An 18,816-nucleotide genomic window follows, 5' to 3' on the forward strand; every position below is an offset into this window, starting at 1 on the left:
GTAACATTTAGATACATAACCATACGTAATTATGTGATTTTGTTGTAAAATTGGTGGGATTCATGCTGCTTCTGTTGGTCGGAATGGTCCAATATAAAACCCATACGTAATTATGTGATATTTTTGAAAGGGAATCTAAAATTCTAAACTATGAAACATATAGACATCATAAATATAAAACTGAGATTTAATTCTCCACGATCTTACAGCTTTCAACGAGAACTCTGAGTATTGCAGTGATTACATAAATTAAAAAGTACTACAAGTAATCTAGAATAATCATATCTTCCTCTTCTAGAAATTGTCTGTTTCCAGTTGATAGCATGTGTTTTATTATTACTTTAGTATAACATACAAAATAAATGACCTGGAAACTCGGGAATTGATTCAAAAACTGAGAACAGAAGCTGATGTAGTCCCTTACATCATTGAAAACTGAAATGTGTCAATTTGAACGATCCAAAGATATATATATATATACATAAGTCAAAATGCAAATAACCTTATCTCTCATTTTAGACTTTCGAATTTCTAATCTCAAAGAGGTCAAACCCGTTAAGCCAACCCAAAATGGCTCATAATATGGTTGGAGCAGACGAGATTGAGTCGTTGAGAGTTGAGCTAGCAGAGATTGGAAGAAGCATCAGATCATCGTTCCGGAGACACACTTCTAGTTTCAGAAGCAACTCTTCAATATATGAACCTGATAATGATGGTGATGTTAATGGTGATCATCATGATGCAGATTATGCTCTGCAATGGGCTGAGATTGAGAGATTACCAACTGCAAAACGTATGAGATCGACTCTTATCGATGATGGCGATAAGTCCATCACCGAGAACGGAAAAAGAGTCGTTGATGTCTCAAAGCTTGGAGCCATGGAACGTCATGTCATGATTGAGAAACTTATCAAACACATTGAGAATGATAATCTCAAGTTGCTGAAGAAAATCAGAAGAAGAGTAGACAGGTAAACTAAAACAAAATCTCTAGAAAAAAAGCTTTACCCTTTTGTGATGTTCGGTTTCTTGAGAGTTTTGAGCTTGAAACTTTGTTGTGCAGAGTTGGGATGGAGTTACCGACCATAGAAGTGAGGTACAAGAGTTTAAAAGTGGCCGCCGAGTGCGAGATTGTTGAAGGCAAAGCACTTCCAACACTGTGGAACACTGCTAAGCGCGTAATCTCTGTGAGTAATCAAAAAAGTTCTGCAAAATCACAAAATTGTTAATGCCGACTCCTTCGTCAATAGATATAAGTTCTCCAAAAGATTCTAAAGTGAATTATCATGTGCTTATATTTCTCCAGGAACTGGTGAAGCTCACTGGTGCAAAATCACACGAAGCCAAGATAAGCATTCTAAATGATGTTAATGGCATTATAAAGCCCGGAAGGTTCGTAGTTGAAGGAGTTACATCATCTTATCACTAGTCTTGATCAATGTTTTAAGTGTGTTTATGCTTCTTGTTGTTGCAGGTTAACATTGTTGCTTGGTCCTCCTGGATGCGGTAAAACAACTTTGTTAAAGGCCTTGTCTGGAAATTTAGAAAACAATCTAAAGGTTCTAATGATGAAAGCAGTTATATAATTTTCTTTTGGAGATTTATTTTTGGTGCATATATGTGAAATGTTTACCTTTTCTTTTGTTTTCCTTTTTGTTTCCACAGTTTTCAGGTGAAATCTCTTACAATGGATACAGACTAGACGAGTTTGTTCCTCAGAAAACCTCGGCGTACATAAGTCAATATGACCTGCACATTGCAGAGATGACTGTTAGGGAGACAGTTGACTTCTCAGCTCGTTGTCAAGGCGTCGGTAGCCGAACAGGTAAATTTTTATCAACCAACCATTGTACTCACCAATGCATTAATGTATGAATTGTTGATTCTCTATTTTTCCTGCGGAAACAGATATTATGATGGAAGTTAGTAAAAGAGAAAAGGAAAAAGGAATCATTCCTGACACAGAAGTGGATGCTTACATGAAAGTACATTCCTCTGACACTCTCAAATCCCTGAAAGCGTATTCTGTTTAAATTCAGGTGGTTGATTAGAGACTTTTTGTTTTCCTATAGGCAATTTCTGTTGAAGGCCTGAAAAGAAGTCTGCAAACAGATTATATCTTGAAGGTAATAATAGTCTCTTTGATAGACCTGGCTGATAATCTGGCCTTTTTTCTTTGGTTCTTAGGTCTTCTGTTGCATTTGCAGATTCTCGGACTTGACATTTGTGCAGAAACATTGATTGGAGATGTGATGAGGAGAGGTATATCAGGGGGCCAAAAGAAGCGTCTTACCACAGGTTAGTTCATAGCTCGAATCCTTCAAAAATATAAATAGTTGCTGACATATTCTTTTCTAAAGCAAGTTCTTGAATCTCTGAATGTTTGCAGCTGAGATGATTGTTGGCCCGACAAAGGCTCTGTTTATGGATGAAATAACAAATGGCTTAGACAGCTCCACAGCTTTTCAGATTGTCAAATCTCTTCAGCAATTTGCTCACATATCAAGCGCTACTGTGCTTGTTTCGCTTCTTCAACCGGCCCCAGAATCATTTGACCTCTTTGATGACGTTATGCTGATGGCTAAAGGAAGAATCGTGTATCATGGTCCGCGGGGCGAAGTCCTGAAATTCTTTGAGGATTGTGGATTTGAATGCCCTGAGAGGAAAGGTGTTGCAGACTTTCTCCAGGAGGTAAAAACACTCATCCCTAAAATGAAACTTTTGTGCTTTTGAAGTCATGAGTTGTTGATCCTCTCATGTTCTGCCTTGAAGGTTATATCCAAAAAAGACCAAGCCCAATACTGGCGGCACGAAGATTTACCTTATAGTTTTGTCTCAGTAGAAATGTTGTCGAAGAAGTTCAAGGAGTTGAGTATTGGAAAAAAGATTGAGGAAACTCTTTCTAAGCCGTATGATAAATCCAAAAGCCATAAGGACGCTTTATCCTTCAGTGTGTATTCTCTTCCAAACAGGGAGCTGTTCATAGCATGCATATCAAGAGAGTATCTTCTCATGAAGAGAAACTATTTCGTCTATATTTTCAAGACATCTCAGGTACATTATGAAGTTTTCAATCCACAGATATCTCTCCTTGCCTCCTTTAGATGTTAATAGTATTCCTCAGCTTTCTAGCTTTATTATGTGTGCAGCTTGTTATGGCCGCATTCATCACTATGACTGTGTACATCCGAACACGGATGGGTATTGATATCATTCATGGAAATTCTTACATGAGTGCCCTCTTTTTCTCCCTCATTATACTTCTTGTTGACGGATTCCCAGAGTTGTCTATGACGGCTCAACGCTTAGCCGTGTTTTACAAGCAGAAGCAGTTGTGTTTCTATCCTGCATGGGCGTATGCAATCCCTGCAACAGTGTTAAAGGTCCCTCTATCGTTCTTCGAATCTTTAGTTTGGACCGGTCTCACATACTATGTCATTGGATACACCCCTGAAGCCTCCAGGTGAGCTTTCTCCCCTGTTCTTTGCCACTTAAACCCTAGGAAAAGGTTCACATTCAGGTCTGAAAGTGCTCAGAACACTGTAGAATGACGAAGTTCAATGTTCCAGGTTCTTCAAGCAGTTCATTCTACTGTTTGCTGTTCACTTCACCTCGATATCCATGTTCCGGTGTCTAGCTGCAATCTTCCAGACAGTAGTTGCTTCAATCACAGCTGGCAGTTTTGGTATATTAATCACATTTGTCTTTGCCGGTTTTGTCATTCCACCAAGTAAGATTTTGCCCCCATCAATGTACTATATCTGGCCTCAAAAGTTGTACCTCAGCATGACTCTAAGGTTCTGTGTTTGCTGCAGCGTCTATGCCAGCATGGCTCAAGTGGGGATTCTGGGTAAATCCTTTGAGTTACGGTGAGATTGGGCTATCGGTAAACGAGTTCCTCGCTCCAAGGTGGAATCAGGTGATATTCTCTTAGCCTCTTACCTTTTCTCTCTTAATCACTGAAGCTTCTTATTTTTGTTTGTATACTCTTCAACACTAATCAATATTTATCTGGCTAAACATGTAGATGCAACCCAATAATGTTACCTTAGGGCGAAGCATACTCCAAACCCGTGGACTGGACTACGAAGGTTACATGTACTGGGTATCATTATGTGCCTTGTTGGGTTTCACTGTGCTCTTTAACATCATTTTCACCCTGGCTCTGACTTTCTTGAAATGTAAGTTCATATTCTACTAGGTAAATGTAAATGCTTTCAAAACACAAACCGCCACATACTAAAAACGTTCTTTCAAAAATGACAGCACCCACATCATCTAAAGCCATGATTTCACAAGAAAAACTCTTTGAGCTGCAAGGAAAAGAAGATTCAACAGGTGACTCTCCAGTCAAGCACAAGACTACAGGTTCCCCTGTAAAGACCAATGAAGATGAGAATACAGGTGAAAACTTTATTCTCTATCTTCCCACTTCTCCCTAATTCACCATCTTATTCCTCTCACTAAAACTTTCTCTTTGACCACAGGCAAGATGGTCTTACCTTTCAAGCCCCTCACTGTAACATTCCAAGACTTGAACTATTTCGTTGACATGCCCGTGGTAAAACTATCATAACTCAAACCACAAACCATATCACTAGATTTTCCCCATGGCTCTCTAACTTATCGTTTGATGTTTTCAGGAGATGAGAGACCAAGGATATGATCAGAAGAAACTACAACTCCTATCAAATATCACCGGAGCTTTCCGTCCCGGAATCCTAACGGCATTAATGGGAGTGAGTGGAGCCGGTAAAACCACACTCCTCGACGTTCTAGCCGGAAGAAAAACAAGCGGATACATAGAAGGAGAGATCAGAATCAGTGGTTTCCCTAAAGTTCAAGAAACGTTCGCTAGAGTCTCAGGCTACTGTGAACAAACAGATATACACTCACCAAACATCACCGTCGAAGAATCCGTGGTTTACTCAGCTTGGCTTCGTCTTGCTCCTGAGATCGATTCCGCAACCAAAACCGTAAGCCTCCTTCTTCTTCCTCTTCTCCATCAAAATCGATTCAAAAGTAACGGAATCGTTTGAAATCTGAAATACAGCAATTCGTGAAGCAAGTGCTCGAGACGATCGAATTAGATGAGATCAAAGATGCATTGGTGGGAGTCGCCGGACTGAGCGGGTTATCGACGGAGCAGAGGAAGAGACTGACGATTGCGGTGGAGTTAGTGGCGAATCCGTCGATCATATTCATGGACGAGCCAACGACGGGGCTAGACGCGAGAGCAGCCGCCATTGTTATGAGAGCTGTCAAGAACGTCGCTGATACTGGACGTACCATCGTCTGTACTATTCATCAGCCTAGTATTGACATTTTTGAAGCTTTCGACGAGGTAATTTCAAAAATCGCCTCGGAAAAGTAAATTTTTTTATATTTTGACCCCAAAACTTTTAATCTTATCAAACCAAGTCAGAAATTAACAAAGTTTAAACTTGAATTTTTCAGTTGGTGCTTCTTAAAAGAGGTGGTCGCATGATCTACACAGGACCGTTAGGTTTACATTCTTATCATATCATCGAGTATTTTGAGGTAAGTTTTGCTTATGCAGTTTTCTAATCCATGATAAAAAAAAATTAAAAAAAAAATAAGAGTACAAAAACCTTATTTTGTTGTTGTTGGGTTAAATAAAATAAACAGAGTGTTCCTGAAATTCCAAAAATAAGAGACAACCACAATCCAGCGACATGGATGCTTGATGTTAGTTCACAATCTGTAGAAGTTGAACTTGGCGTCGATTTCGCAAACATCTACCATGACTCTGCTCTTTACAAGTGAGTATATCTTCAATACTACATATGCATAAGTGTTGTGTTATTGTTCTAAAAAAAATTGGTTTTAATGTAACATGTGTGATTGTTAATTACAGGAGAAACTCAGAGCTTGTGAAACAGTTGAGCCAACCAGATTCAGAATCAAGTGATATACATTTTAAGAGAACTTTCGCACAAAGTTGGTGGGGACAATTTAGATATATTCTATGGAAAATGAATTTGTCTTATTGGAGAAGCCCTTCTTATAACCTAATGCGTATGGTTCACACATTAATCTCTTCTTTGATCTTTGGTGCACTCTTCTGGAAACAAGGCCAAAAAAAGTAAGTTCAAATGACACATATCTTATATTTTAACACATCTTGTTAATATTTTGATGTGTTTTTTTTTGTAGAGATACTCAACAGAGTTTGTTCACTGTATTTGGAGCAATCTATGGTTTGGTACTCTTCTTAGGGATAAACAACTGTTCATCAGCTCTTCAGTATTTTGAAACCGAGAGAAATGTCATGTATCGCGAAAGATTCGCAGGGATGTACTCGGCGACTGCTTACGCATTGAGTCAAGTGGTGACTGAGATACCTTACATATTCATACAAGCTGCCGAGTTTGTGATCATAACATATCCAATGATCGGTTTCTATCCTTCGTCCTACAAAGTCTTTTGGTCACTCTACTCTATGTTTTGCTCACTTCTCACTTTCAACTACCTTGCCATGTTCCTCGTCTCCATCACGCCAAACTTCATGGTTGCCGCGATCCTTCAGTCGCTTTTCTATGTTAATTTCAATCTCTTCTCCGGGTTTTTGATCCCACAAACGGTACGTAAGAGATCCATGCATCTTGACAAGAACCTTTATTACAAAGAAGGAAATGTTATGTATAATGTGTTTCTTTCTTTTGGTGTGTTTGAAAAAATTGCAGCAAGTTCCAGGGTGGTGGATTTGGTTATATTATCTAACACCAACGTCATGGACACTAAACGGGTTCATCTCGTCTCAGTACGGTGATATACATGAAGAGATCAATGTCTTTGGAGAATCCACGACCGTTGCAGCATTCTTGAAAGACTATTTTGGATTTCATCATGACCGTTTGGCGGTTACGGCGGTTGTTCAAATCGCTTTTCCCATTGCGTTTGCGTCTATGTTTGCATTCTTCGTGGGCAAACTCAACTTCCAACGAAGATGATCATGCCAATTAGTAGTCTTCATCATCTTTTTTTGAATAATAAACAAATCATACTTCTTTTTCTTTTCTTTTTATGTATATAAACGTATAATTTTTTGTTTTTTTGTATGGATGTATATTGTATATGATTTTCAAGAAATTAAAACAAAGCACTGTTATAGGCATGACCACTGTTCGAAAAAGCGTTCTAGGCATCCGCCTCCGCCCCGTCTAGGCGTTAGGCACTATAGCACCGCTTAGACGACCGTTTTGACCGCCTAAAATTGTAGTATCATCATTTTAGTGTATTTTTAAAATTTTAATTGCACAAATTTAAGATTTATAAGGTTTATTTCTATAAACATAATTATAAATGTTTAATATGTTATTTAAAATGAATTGAAATAATGTTTTTATCTATTGTTTTTTTTATTTAATATTTTTATTATTCTTATACATATTTTGTATAATTATGTATATAATATCAGATATATAGTAGTTTAAGTGTAAACGCCTAAACCGCCTAAATTCCAATTATGCGTTCTAGGCGCTAGGCATTGGATCACCGCCTAGTTAACTAACGCCTAGCGCTTTCTTGAACATTGGGCATGACATATACATTAATGTGGTTTATTCAGTTGTTTTTAATATATTTTATACATTTATTAAAACTAATTAATCCTTATATTGACAAAATCTGAAATCTAACCGACCAAAAAAAAAAAAAATCTGAAATCTATATAGGATTTATTTTATATTTTTATGATATTCTAATTATTTTTTAATAGAAATCAGAAAACCAAAGCGGTCAATGCAAGAGGGTCGGTTTGTTATTTTCTTCCCGGTACGCTATTTCTCCAAGGCCATAACCAAGAAGACTCAACGAGATTCTGATTCAACAGTTGCGCGTGATTCAACGCATCCAACTAAGCTACACCTCCTCGTTCGATCAACCCACCCGTCGTTATAAACATTGATCGGATTTGATTCTAGCGATTCGATATAAGGAATCGCGAGATGTCAATCCGAATTCCACAACCAGCAGCTTCTTTGGATTTTCGCGGTTTCATCTGCTGTTTCTTCATCTTCGTCAGCTCGTTCCCTGGTAAACTAAATTTTAATCAGATTTCGTCCTTCTATTTCGAAATTTTCAAGTACTCAGATCAGCCTGGTTGTAATTAAAATTTGTTTGATGATCTTTTTTTACACACAGGAACAATACTAACACAAGAAGTTACATTAGATTCGATTCAGATTTTCCAAACTCACGATTGGTTCTCGGCTAAGCCTACAGTCTATTTCCAATGCAAAGGAGAGAACAAGACGGTGTTGCCTGATGTCAAGAGCACCAATGTCTCTTATTCTTTTAAAGGCGAAGAATCTTGGCAGGTTTGTCGAAATGTAGATCAATCGTGAGATTTGAGCTGGTTTCTTGATGATTTTTGGTTTTGATTAATGTTATTGAATCTTTTTTTTAGCAAGAACTCAGATATTGCTGGGTTTTGTTTGACCTGAAACCAAGACTATAGAGCTGTTTTTAGCCTAGTAGGGTCTTAGCTATTGACTGGTTTTTTGGGATTGGGGTGTTGACATTGTTTTGATTGCTGAGTATGCTTCAGTATTTGGATCATTACTGTCTTTTAAGCTCTATGTTCTATGTTTTGTTTTCGATATTTGTAGCCCTTAACCGAGCTTAAAGGAACTAAATGCAAGAGATGCGGAATCTATGAGGATGACACCCTTACGCATGATACATTTGACGAATGGGAGCTTTGTCCTTCTGATTTCACAGATGACGGTAGCTACAAGCGTATCAAGGAGAAAGAATTCAATGCTACTTTCCTCTGCCATGGATGCTCACAAGTCGGAGCTGGTGAGTTACCAAGCAACACCATCTTGAGCTTTAGTGTCATTCATTACATGAATACTGTTTCCATTAACTATAAACAAAATCTCTCACATGTGTCTCTGTTGGCTGTAGCTTCAGTTTGATTCGGTTTTCTGTGATGAGGAATATCATATGCATGCTTTTTCTTTTTGCAGGTTCGAATAAAGAATCAGGCAATGAGAAGGAAGACGATAAGGGCGGAATGCATCCTGCAATTGTGGTACTGATTGTAGTACTAGTGTTAGGTGTAGCTACGGTGGGACTCTTGGTAGGTTATAAGTATTGGAGGAAGAAGAAACGGCAACAAGAGCAGGCCCGGTTTCTCAAGCTGTTCGAAGATGGTGACGAGATTGAAGACGAACTTGGCCTTGAAAATACCCTATGAAATGAAGCTCACGTCATTGTGGCGTAGTAACTCAAAGTCACCTCTGTGTACATACATACAGAACTTCTTGATCGACCTCACAAACAGTATTTTGTTTTTGGGCAGAAATAGAGAGGAGAAAAACTGAAAAAGGATACAATGTAGCATTTGCTTCATCCAAAGTCAAATTGAATGTTGTTATCTCTTGTCATAAATGTTTGGCAATTAAAGACTACCATCGTTGACACTTGTATCTTCTCACAAAATATTTTGGCAAATTATAATCACTGTAACAAAAAAAACTGATTCAACGAGGACTTTATAAAGTTTTGTTCATTACCATTCAGAAAAGTAACAAAGCAGAGTTTGAGAGTTGTCTGGAAACAAACTAAAAGAGTCATAAAGAAAGCAGATCCAAGCATTGTCACACAACGGAAAGGAATGTATCAAGCAGAAAGAAAGGGAAATGAAACAACATCCATCGGTACAAAATGCTACATTTGGCTTTAAACCTGTGAGCCATCAAGGTGACTCACTGCCTTTGGGGGAAGGACGGTTAAGCTCAGCCTCATCATCAATGGGACTCCTGTCTTGACCATTAAGTCCAACAGGGCTTTCATCCCCTCCAACAATGGGACTCGCAGAGTTCCTGCCATTACCATTCTCTTTTGGGCTACCATCATAGTCTGATCCACGCTTGGGGCTCGCATCTATCACTCTTCTGTCAGGACTCATGCTTTGGTCCCTGCCTTTGGGAGATACAGATCGCTCCATTGCCTTAGGACTGCGTGATCTGTTCTCCACGCTTCTCTCTCTTCTCACTGGGGATCGCGATCGACTGATGAAAAGAGAAATACAGAGTCAACCAAAGGACATAAGCCAAAAAAATCGTGTAGAACTAGCATTATCAACATCAGAACGTCTAGCTTACTAATAGCCAACACAGTAAGAATCATTTCTATATTGCTATGGAATATAGTTGTCTAAGTGCATACTTTAAAAAAAGGTCAAACTAACACAATTCCAGAAAAAGCTCAGAATCGTTTTCTGGGCAATTTTTTGGCTTCCCTCTTGTATTCAGTATTTGCATTTATCATGCAATTTTACAGAAGTCCAAATTTACCACTAACCTGTAGCTGCGACCTCGACTGTAACTACGGCTACGACTTGGGCTCCTTCTGCGACGAGGAGAACGGGATTTTACTGGTGACCTGGAGTAGCTTCCACCCTGCCTGGAGTATTATATAATCCAAAAGAGATATGAGAAGAAGCTTAATGGATAGAAGTAACTGTGTAAAAAACAAGGATTCAAATATTTAGGTACCTGGCCTTCTTTGGACTAGGACTGTTTTTGCAGTTTCTCTCAATGTGTCCTCTTTCTCCACAGCGGTAGCATTTATTCTTCCAGTCACCTGCTGTGCAGTCTCGGGCCCAGTGACCATCAACACCACAATTAAAACAGCGACCAGAACCAGGAGGTGGGCCTCTGCTACCATTGTCCCGAGATCCACGAGGCGCCTAACAAAAGTTCAAGAGGTTGACAATATATTAGTAATTATTGATCCAAAATCATCAAACCAATGGAGGAATCAGTAGTATAGAGAGACACAAAACAACTAACCCCTCTTGAAGCCTCCACAGTGATGCGACTTCCATCAAAATCACGTCCATCCAAGGAATATCTTGCGTCATCAGCATCACGAGGATCACTAAATTCCTGTTCTCAATGTTAGGGGAAATGATAGATGCATTGCATAGTATATAAATATTTGTGTGCATATCTAACTTGAGAAATTTAACGATTAGCTTAAAAAAAAAAAAAAAGATATTAACAAAACTTACAACGAAGGCATAATCACGCTTCATATCCACATCTCGTACTCTGCGGAAATTGTTGCCAGAAAATCAAGGCCATCATTACTTAAGGTACTCCCAAACACCATTTTTGAGATTTTTTTGAGGCCAAATCCATTAAAAACATGCAAAAAATCAACAAACAAAATCGCCGATGCACCCTCTATACACCAGACGAGAATTTCCACCAATTACACCAAGTCCACCCATTCATCAAACATCTCCAGGTTTAGGCAAACCCCAGAAAACCTTCAACAAGATCATTGAAGTTAAGAAAAAAAAGGAACACTAAACCTAGATCCAGAGTTTTCCCGCATTGGATGAAAGTACCAATGCAAAGTAAAATAAACCCCTCTAATTCTAATCCCCCCTGCACAATATCAATGCGCAACCATTCCAGATTCACACCAAAAAACAATTCACAAACACTTTTTCTCCCAAAGACACAAAAACCAAAATAGGCCAATCAAGACAAACAAACACGATTCTATTTACCTTCCGTATCTGCTAAAAAGACGTTCAAGATCCCTGGTACGAGTTCTAGATGATAAGCGGCCAACATAGAGACGAGTGTTTCCATAGCGGTCATCATAGCGAGGCATTGTCAAGCTGCAAAAGTTTCCCACCATAATTATAACAAACGCATATACATATCAACACAAATCACAACAAGAATCACACTAGCTTTCTTAAAAGCATATAAGCGAGCAGCAATACCACTAACTCAGACCAATTACAAGAAGCCCCATGTGAAAAAATCAAGTTTTTATCATCAAAACAATGAATCCCGAAAGATTAACATATTCAGAAGCGAAAAGAAGAACAATTCGTGAGAAAATAATACTGAATCCCTAATCAGATTACGCCAAAGAAATCTAAAGGGAAGAAGAAGCACGAAACCAATTGAAATCCCAATCTACAGATCGAATCACAATAAATCAGAACCCAAAAATATCCGATTACACAAATATTTCATACCTGGAGACGGAGACGAAGAAGAGTGCAAATCGAAGTAACCCTAATAATTTCGAAACCAAGGAAGTGAACCGCAGGATATATAAGTCTTCTTCTTCAACCCGACAACCCCCTTATCTTATAACTTGGAAACCGACGAGATTCAACGGTGCAGATTCGTTGTTAGCTGTCTCAATCAACGGTTTAGATTTAACATCGAGATAAACGTCGATGTTACCGATATAGAAATTTGCACGCGTCACTGAGAGATGTTTCGTATATTTTATTGGGCCTTAATATTTTCCCAAGCCCATTAAAGTTTTGTATTAATAATCAAACAACATAATAAGAACAGCATAATAATCATTGGTTAGTTACTCTAATTTTTTTTTTTTAAGTGTTATAAGTAAATCAGCGGCGCTTGTTCTTGCTTCCGATCAAGAGTGTGAAGTAGAAGAGAACTCTGAAGACGAATCCCAAAGCTACAGTAATCCACAAGCAACTCCATTTGCTGATCTCTGTGATTCCTTGCTGTTTCAGTATGTCTATTCCCGCTGTAACACACGTCTCCGCCGTCACGTTAATCCCTAAAACGCCGCTCATGCTCTTGAGTAAGGTGATTTTCGCGGCGGCCGGAAATTGTCCCAGCGGCGAATTGTCGAACATCTGTATCCCGCGTACGAAGCATGTCGTCGGATCTTCAAATTCGTTCTGGAGAACACCTTCGTAAGGGTATGTCACTAAAGAGAGGTAGTGGAACCAGATCCAGTAAGGAGGGATACGATCTCTGGAGATGAAGAATCCGGAGAAGAGGAGGAAGTAAGCGAGGATCGCTACAACCACCGTGAATCCGATCATCACGTGCGAGACTACGCCGGATAAGAACGTGACGAAGGAGCTTCCTGCCCAAAACGCTGTGAGGATTGTGAAGAAGAAGAAGAAGAATCCCTCGGAGCCTCCCGCGAGACCTACGGCCCAGAACGTTGTGGCGGCGAAGGCGGCTGATAAGATTATCAGAGCAGGGATTGAGATGATTGTGTGAGCGAGGACGTATGATGATCTTCTGTAAGCGTTGTAAGCTGTTTCTCTCATGAATATGTAACGTTCTTGTAGGAAGACTGGGATTGCTTCTGCACAGGTATAGAATGTTGTAGACATTGCGAATGCAAAGAACCCTAAACGTTCTTGTATACCTCTTGGTGAATTGTCTAGTTTCCAGAATATTGTGGCTAGGATGATTCCTGTTACTAGAACAGCTCCTAGGCGGATTCCGAATAGCTCTGGTTGTCTGCTTGAGTTTAGTATTGATCGTTTGCCAATTACGAGCATTTCTGTCCAGAACGGGTTTGCAAAGGTTTGGAATGAGGATTTTAGGTTTGTTGCTCCGGAGACAAGTTTGCCTCTAGAGATACTTGAGGTGATTGCATCTCTGAGAGATACATTAGTGTTTCTTCTGCTCTGGCTTGAGGTTTGCTTTGCTCGCCATTGCTTGTGGAACTCTACTAAGGTTTTTGTTCCTTCTGGTGAATCTTCAAGCTCGCGGATAAGATCAAGTGCGAATTCTGGCTTGTTCTCGTTTTCAGGAATTGGGTGACCGAACTCGGAGAAGAACCGAGGGAGATGTGTTGGAGAGCCGCTGTATACTGTGTTTCCCCTAGATAGGAAGATTAATTTATCGAGCAAGCCCAAGATTCTGTAACTCGGCTGATGGATCGACATGATAACTATGCTACCGCTTTGTGCGATTCTCTGAAGCACTTTGACAACCATGTAGGCGCTTGTAGAGTCGAGACCAGAGGTTGGCTCATCGAGAAAGAGGATTATCGGATCATGGATTATATCGGTTCCAATTGAGACTCGTCTTCTTTCTCCTCCAGACACACCTCTGTGTCCCTCATCACCGATCACAGTTCTCGCAGCGTTCCTCAGTCCGAGCTGGTCAATCAGAGCTTGAACCCTTGCCTTCTTCTTCTTCTTAGAAAGCGAACTTGGAAGCCTGAACTCTGCAGAAAACATCAAAGTTTCTTCTACAGTGAGCATGGGAAAGAGAAGATCGTCTTGCATCACATAAGCCGATATAACTTTGTGCAGGCTGGATTCAAGAACTTCCCCGTTTAAAGTAATAGCACCTCGTAGGCTCTCTTTTGCGATCCGGTTGGCTAATGCATCGATAAGCGTCGATTTTCCTGACCCGCTTGCTCCAAGAACGGCCATCATCTCTCCTTCTCTGGCTTCACCAGAAATACCATTCAGCAACACCTTAGTATTCATCTCCATATCATTACCATCAAATGGTGAATTCCCACAACAAGGAAAGGGCGACTTAAACTTCTTCTGGATCTTAACGCTGTAAGACAAGTCTTTGAAGGAAAGAACAAACGGAGAAGAAGAAGGCACACAAGAAGACGGATTCGAGGCCCAGAAATTGGAGGCAACCGCAACATCCAAAGCCTGACTGTGTTCATCCCCCTCATCTTCCACACTCATGAGAAGTTCTGCAAGCGTGACAGACACTCGCGCCGTGTCTCTCTGACATCTCTGAAGCTCCACTGACCTGTGGATATTGTAAAACAGAGGGAGGCCATCGCCATTGACCTGTCTAACCGGAGATAGTTTGCCTAGCAAACCAGACATCTTGTGGATTATTGTCTGGTTAATGTTTTTTTTTTTTTGGCCTCAGGTAATGTGTCTAAAGCTCTAAACCCACAGAATAATTTTGATCGACTTTATAGGAATATTTGGATGGGAGAATGAGGGAGAAATTTGTCAATTAGTTTGGTGATCTCTAAGTATCTAACTTTGAGTTGTTTTGGGTTTTGTAGCTTTTGCTTTATATATACATACGTAGTGTATATAGATTAAAAAGAAATTGAAGTTAAGAGTAGGTGAGGAGTTGGGCGAATCTATTCGCAGTTTTACATGTATGAATTTTTCTTGTGGCGTAAATGGTTTTGCATTCAAAGTGGAAGATTTTTTTACTCCAAGAAATTGCGTATTTATACTTCTGTTTCATCTGCATTTTAGGGAGTTTATGGAATTGCAATAAGAACAAAGGGGGTAAAAAGAGTATAGCATATGTGACATGTCAGGAATATAATTTCTTCTTGTAATTATCGATATTTGTCGTGAAATTTCTTAATCTTTTTTGTTTATTATAGTCACGAGTTTTCTATATTCACTCACAGGCTCTCTTTTAAGAGTTGTTTTTAACAAGTTGTAAGACTTGTTCTTCGGTGTGTGGACTTATCTATTTGACTGGCGGTTGGATTTTTTTAGCTTTTTGAATCAGTGTCTTCGTAAGGTATACCTAAGAAAGGCGTTGTGTATTAGGATTTTGGCTTGTTACTAGAAAGGCATTGCCTCTATGAAACTTGCGTATTTGATTTATGTTTAATCATGAACACACTCCTATTTGAATAAAAATATGTAATGGGTGCGATAAAAGAAAAAATACAACTTAGACAAAAACAAAAAAGTCATGGATATTTAAGGATTGGTATTAAAAAGGAACTGAATGTGGAAATTATGGCATCAAAAACGTGGAAAAGTTAGTCTAATATGTTCATGTACACACGAAAACCAAAGAAAAATTGTCATTAGGAATATGTAATACAAAGCTTTAACGTGCCATGTTAGATTTAGGCATGCGAGAGTTTGGTGTGGCTGTTATATCTGTTCACTTGATTATTTTACTTTCCTTAGCCAAGCTTACTAGAAATCTCAAAAGTTAATAGAAAACTCATGTGTGATTTACATGAGGCATGTCCGTCTCTATCAAATTGAAGGAATATAAGACATAAATTATGGAATTTTCACTTAACTAGAGTTTTACATTAAAAAAATGAGTTGAAAATGCTCTGGTTCAAAATAAAGCTGTTTAGGTTAGTAAGACTTTCCTGAAAAGTTTGTTTTGGAATTTTGTGGTTGATACTTGATAGAAGATATTTTGCAAAATTTCTAATATTGAACATCAAATTTTTGAATAGTGAATCACTTCCCTTGTACTTATATATAATAGATTTGTCAGGGAGGACTAGAATTAAGGAATCGATTCCCTCAAATTTGACATTTTGATATTCTGTTCTTCACATATTTATCAAAAATTTTTTTGACATTTTGTTACATTCTAAGATTTGTACATCATACGAGAAAAATATTAGTTTATAGAATTGTTTGGCTGCATACATATCTAGATATCTATAATACCTTGTTAAGGTATCACTATCTTAATCTATATAATAATAACAAACCGAATAAATGCGACCAACAGTTGTGTTTTTTCAATCGTACATTCTGGATATTTTCTGAAAAGTCGTGATGGATATTTAAAACGGTTATTTATGAAAAGTTACAACTGTTCACTGTAAAGTTGTGTTGATGGGAACATTCATATCTTTTGAAAACTATATATATTTGTCTTCTTGAACTGTTTTCATTTTTTTTTGCCATGACAAGAAATCAACTAAAAATTCAATCTCAACGGTTTATTCATTTTTCTAAATTATTTTATAGCATACATTCTTTTAAAAATAAATAAAAAAATCCTCTAATTATTGATTTAACAAAAGATTTTTGGAATGATGAATCTATCTCAAATAAATGCCACCAAAAATTGTGTTTTTTCAATTGTACTTTTTGGATAATTTTCCAAAAAAATCTGTAAAAAAAATAAATTGTGTGTTTTACACAAAGTTGCGATTGTTCATTGTAACGGTTTTTTGTAAAGTTGCAACTGTTCATTGTAGAGTTGTGTCTATTCGAATATTCATATCTTATAAAATCTATATATATTTATATGTTTGAACTGTTTTTATTTTTTTTGCCATGACACAAAATAATATAAAATTTCAATCTCAACAGTTTATACAGCTCTCTAAATTATTCTCTAGCAGTAAAGAGATATAAAAGTAAAGAGATTCCTCTAATTCTTGATTTAACAAAAGATTTTTGGAATGATGAATCTAATTTACAACTTTTAGTTAGTTTTATATATAAAGTCTTTTTCCAAGAGTTAGATGGATTATATAATGAGCTTTTGGATTTGACTTTTGAATATGGTAATAAAGATGTCTTCTATTTAAAAGCAGTTTATATGAGTTTGTAGGTATAATCATGTGCAGACACAACAATTGCGATTTTTCTTAGTACCTTTTTCGTAAAGAAATGTTTTTTTCTTTTTAAATTCAAATGGTTGTATATGTTCATTGTAGAGTTGTGTCTTTTCACTATATTTTATTTATATTTTTTCATCATAACTTTTTCGTTCTTATAGGTGTGTCTATTTAAATAGTCATGCTTTTTGAACTCCATTTATTTTTGTCTCTTCATCACTAACTAACAAGTTCGTTGAAATAAATTTTCTATTTTATGTTGGATCTAGATAATTGAATATATTCTATAATCTAACTAAAATTTTAGAAATGATTATAGCAATAGAGAAATTTTATACAACTTAATATTGAATTTACAATTGTGTCTATTTATCTTAACTTTCCGTTAAAAAAAATTTAATATTTAAAAATTATAATAATAATCTGAATTTAAAAATTATAATAACAATCTAAATAAATGAGAACAACAGTTGCGACTTTTCGTAGTACTTTTTTTGTAAAAAAATTGGTTTTATTTGTTCTTTTTAAAAAATTCAAACAGTTGTATTTGTTCATTGTAAAGTTGTATCTTTTCACTATATTTTATTCATGTTTTTTCATCACAACTTTTTGTTCTAATAGGTGTGTATATTAAAAAAGTTATATCTTTTGAACTCTATATATATTTGTCTATTCATCAATAACTAACAAATCATTGTTCGTTGAAACAAAATTTTTATTTTATGTTAAATCTAATTAATTTGAATATTATTTTTTATATCTAATATTCAATGTTATTCTATCATCTAACTAAAATTTTAGTAATGATTATAGTAATATAGAAATTTAATAAAACTTAATATAGAATTTACAGTTGCGTCTATTTATCGTAACTTTTTGTTAAAAACTATTATAATATTTAAAATTAATTTTATTTTGTTCTTAAGAGTTATGTATTTTAATTTTAATTTTTCGTTGATACTGTTTCACTCATTATTAAATATATTTTTAATTATAGTTATTTAATAGAAAATTACATTACTCATTATAATCATTAATTCAATATTTTCAGTAAGGATCACTTTGTCATAATGATTTTTTTAATTGTACCTCTTTACCATAATTCTTCATAAAAATATCTTATATTTATAATACTTTAAACAATATGTTTAGCAAATGTGCGTCTATTCTACATAATATTTTTTGTTATAAGTTTTCATTTTGAGGATTGTGTTTTTATTAACAGTTTATGTATTCAAACTATTATATTATATTCAAATAATTTCATAATGTATAATTTTCAATTTTAAATTTAAATTACTTTTTTCTAAAATACTTCCCCCGCGATATCGCGGGGGGGGGGGGTCTGAGTCCTAGTACTATTAAAATAGAAGTACAAATAAAAAATGTCCAAAATTTCTAAATTAATTACTCAAATTGCCATTCAATTAGTTGTATTGGAGACACTTGATTGAAATTAGATAGGGTATAATTGTATTTCCAAAAAGTCATAAAAAAAAACTCAACAGGATACTAAGATCCGCATGTTTATTTAAGTGGATCAGATCTTTAACCAAATTTTGTTTCATGGATGAATGGTGAAAAGGTAATCGGATTATCATAATCCATTTGTCTCATTAATTGATTTGTGAGCCATAAATGCTAAATTAAACTCTGTTAATTCAAACAAATACCTAAATACGCTCTACTAAC

At 36.7% G+C, this 18,816-nt stretch overlaps 3 protein-coding genes, 1 long non-coding RNA gene and 1 pseudogene across 5 annotated transcripts; 2 read left to right on the forward strand and 3 right to left on the reverse strand.

The window, feature by feature from the left end:
- Window positions 1-363: 363 nt before the first annotated feature.
- LOC104791612 (uncharacterized) lies at window positions 364-5,299 on the reverse strand. The gene is made up of 8 exons (XR_768939.3): window positions 4,897-5,299; window positions 1,980-4,775; window positions 1,858-1,896; window positions 1,634-1,749; window positions 1,414-1,497; window positions 1,009-1,206; window positions 782-870; window positions 364-703 (listed from the first exon to the last, which is right to left on the reverse strand). It is a non-coding gene; the product is annotated as an uncharacterized LOC104791612 (long non-coding RNA).
- LOC104791615 (ABC transporter G family member 37) lies at window positions 571-7,138 on the forward strand. Its single transcript, XM_010517538.3, has 23 exons — window positions 571-971; window positions 1,064-1,187; window positions 1,307-1,392; window positions 1,475-1,559; window positions 1,666-1,825; window positions 1,909-1,985; window positions 2,073-2,126; window positions 2,208-2,298; window positions 2,390-2,691; window positions 2,773-3,054; window positions 3,150-3,463; window positions 3,570-3,730; window positions 3,816-3,919; window positions 4,028-4,181; window positions 4,267-4,404; window positions 4,488-4,561; window positions 4,644-4,976; window positions 5,054-5,344; window positions 5,458-5,541; window positions 5,650-5,783; window positions 5,879-6,106; window positions 6,178-6,604; window positions 6,708-7,138. The coding sequence occupies exons 1-23, from the start codon at window positions 571-573 to the stop codon at window positions 6,972-6,974; spliced, it is 4,371 nt and encodes a 1,456-aa protein (XP_010515840.2). The 3' UTR covers window positions 6,975-7,138.
- Window positions 7,139-7,720: 582 nt separating this feature from the next.
- On the forward strand, window positions 7,721-9,499 carry LOC104791616 (uncharacterized). Its single transcript, XM_010517539.3, has 4 exons — window positions 7,721-8,058; window positions 8,167-8,342; window positions 8,634-8,826; window positions 8,997-9,499. The coding sequence occupies exons 1-4, from the start codon at window positions 7,971-7,973 to the stop codon at window positions 9,224-9,226; spliced, it is 687 nt and encodes a 228-aa protein (XP_010515841.2). The 5' UTR covers window positions 7,721-7,970; the 3' UTR covers window positions 9,227-9,499.
- Window positions 9,500-9,523: 24 nt separating this feature from the next.
- On the reverse strand, window positions 9,524-12,263 carry LOC104791618 (serine/arginine-rich splicing factor RS2Z32). Its single transcript, XM_010517542.3, has 7 exons — window positions 12,038-12,263; window positions 11,555-11,668; window positions 11,048-11,087; window positions 10,827-10,922; window positions 10,530-10,723; window positions 10,336-10,437; window positions 9,524-10,043 (listed from the first exon to the last, which is right to left on the reverse strand). The coding sequence occupies exons 2-7, from the start codon at window positions 11,659-11,661 to the stop codon at window positions 9,728-9,730; spliced, it is 855 nt and encodes a 284-aa protein (XP_010515844.1). The 5' UTR covers window positions 11,662-11,668; window positions 12,038-12,263; the 3' UTR covers window positions 9,524-9,727.
- A 49-nt stretch (window positions 12,264-12,312) lies between these two features.
- Window positions 12,313-14,647, reverse strand: LOC104791617 (ABC transporter G family member 20 pseudogene; annotated as a pseudogene). Its single transcript, XR_015559656.1, has one exon. The product of XR_015559656.1 is annotated as an ABC transporter G family member 20 pseudogene (transcript).
- Window positions 14,648-18,816: the final 4,169 nt, after the last annotated feature.

The sequence above is a fragment of the Camelina sativa genome, chromosome 6 (genome assembly GCF_030686135.1).
Source record: "Camelina sativa cultivar CO46 ecotype springtype chromosome 6, ASM3068613v1".
Lineage (NCBI taxonomy): Eukaryota > Viridiplantae > Streptophyta > Magnoliopsida > Brassicales > Brassicaceae > Camelina > Camelina sativa.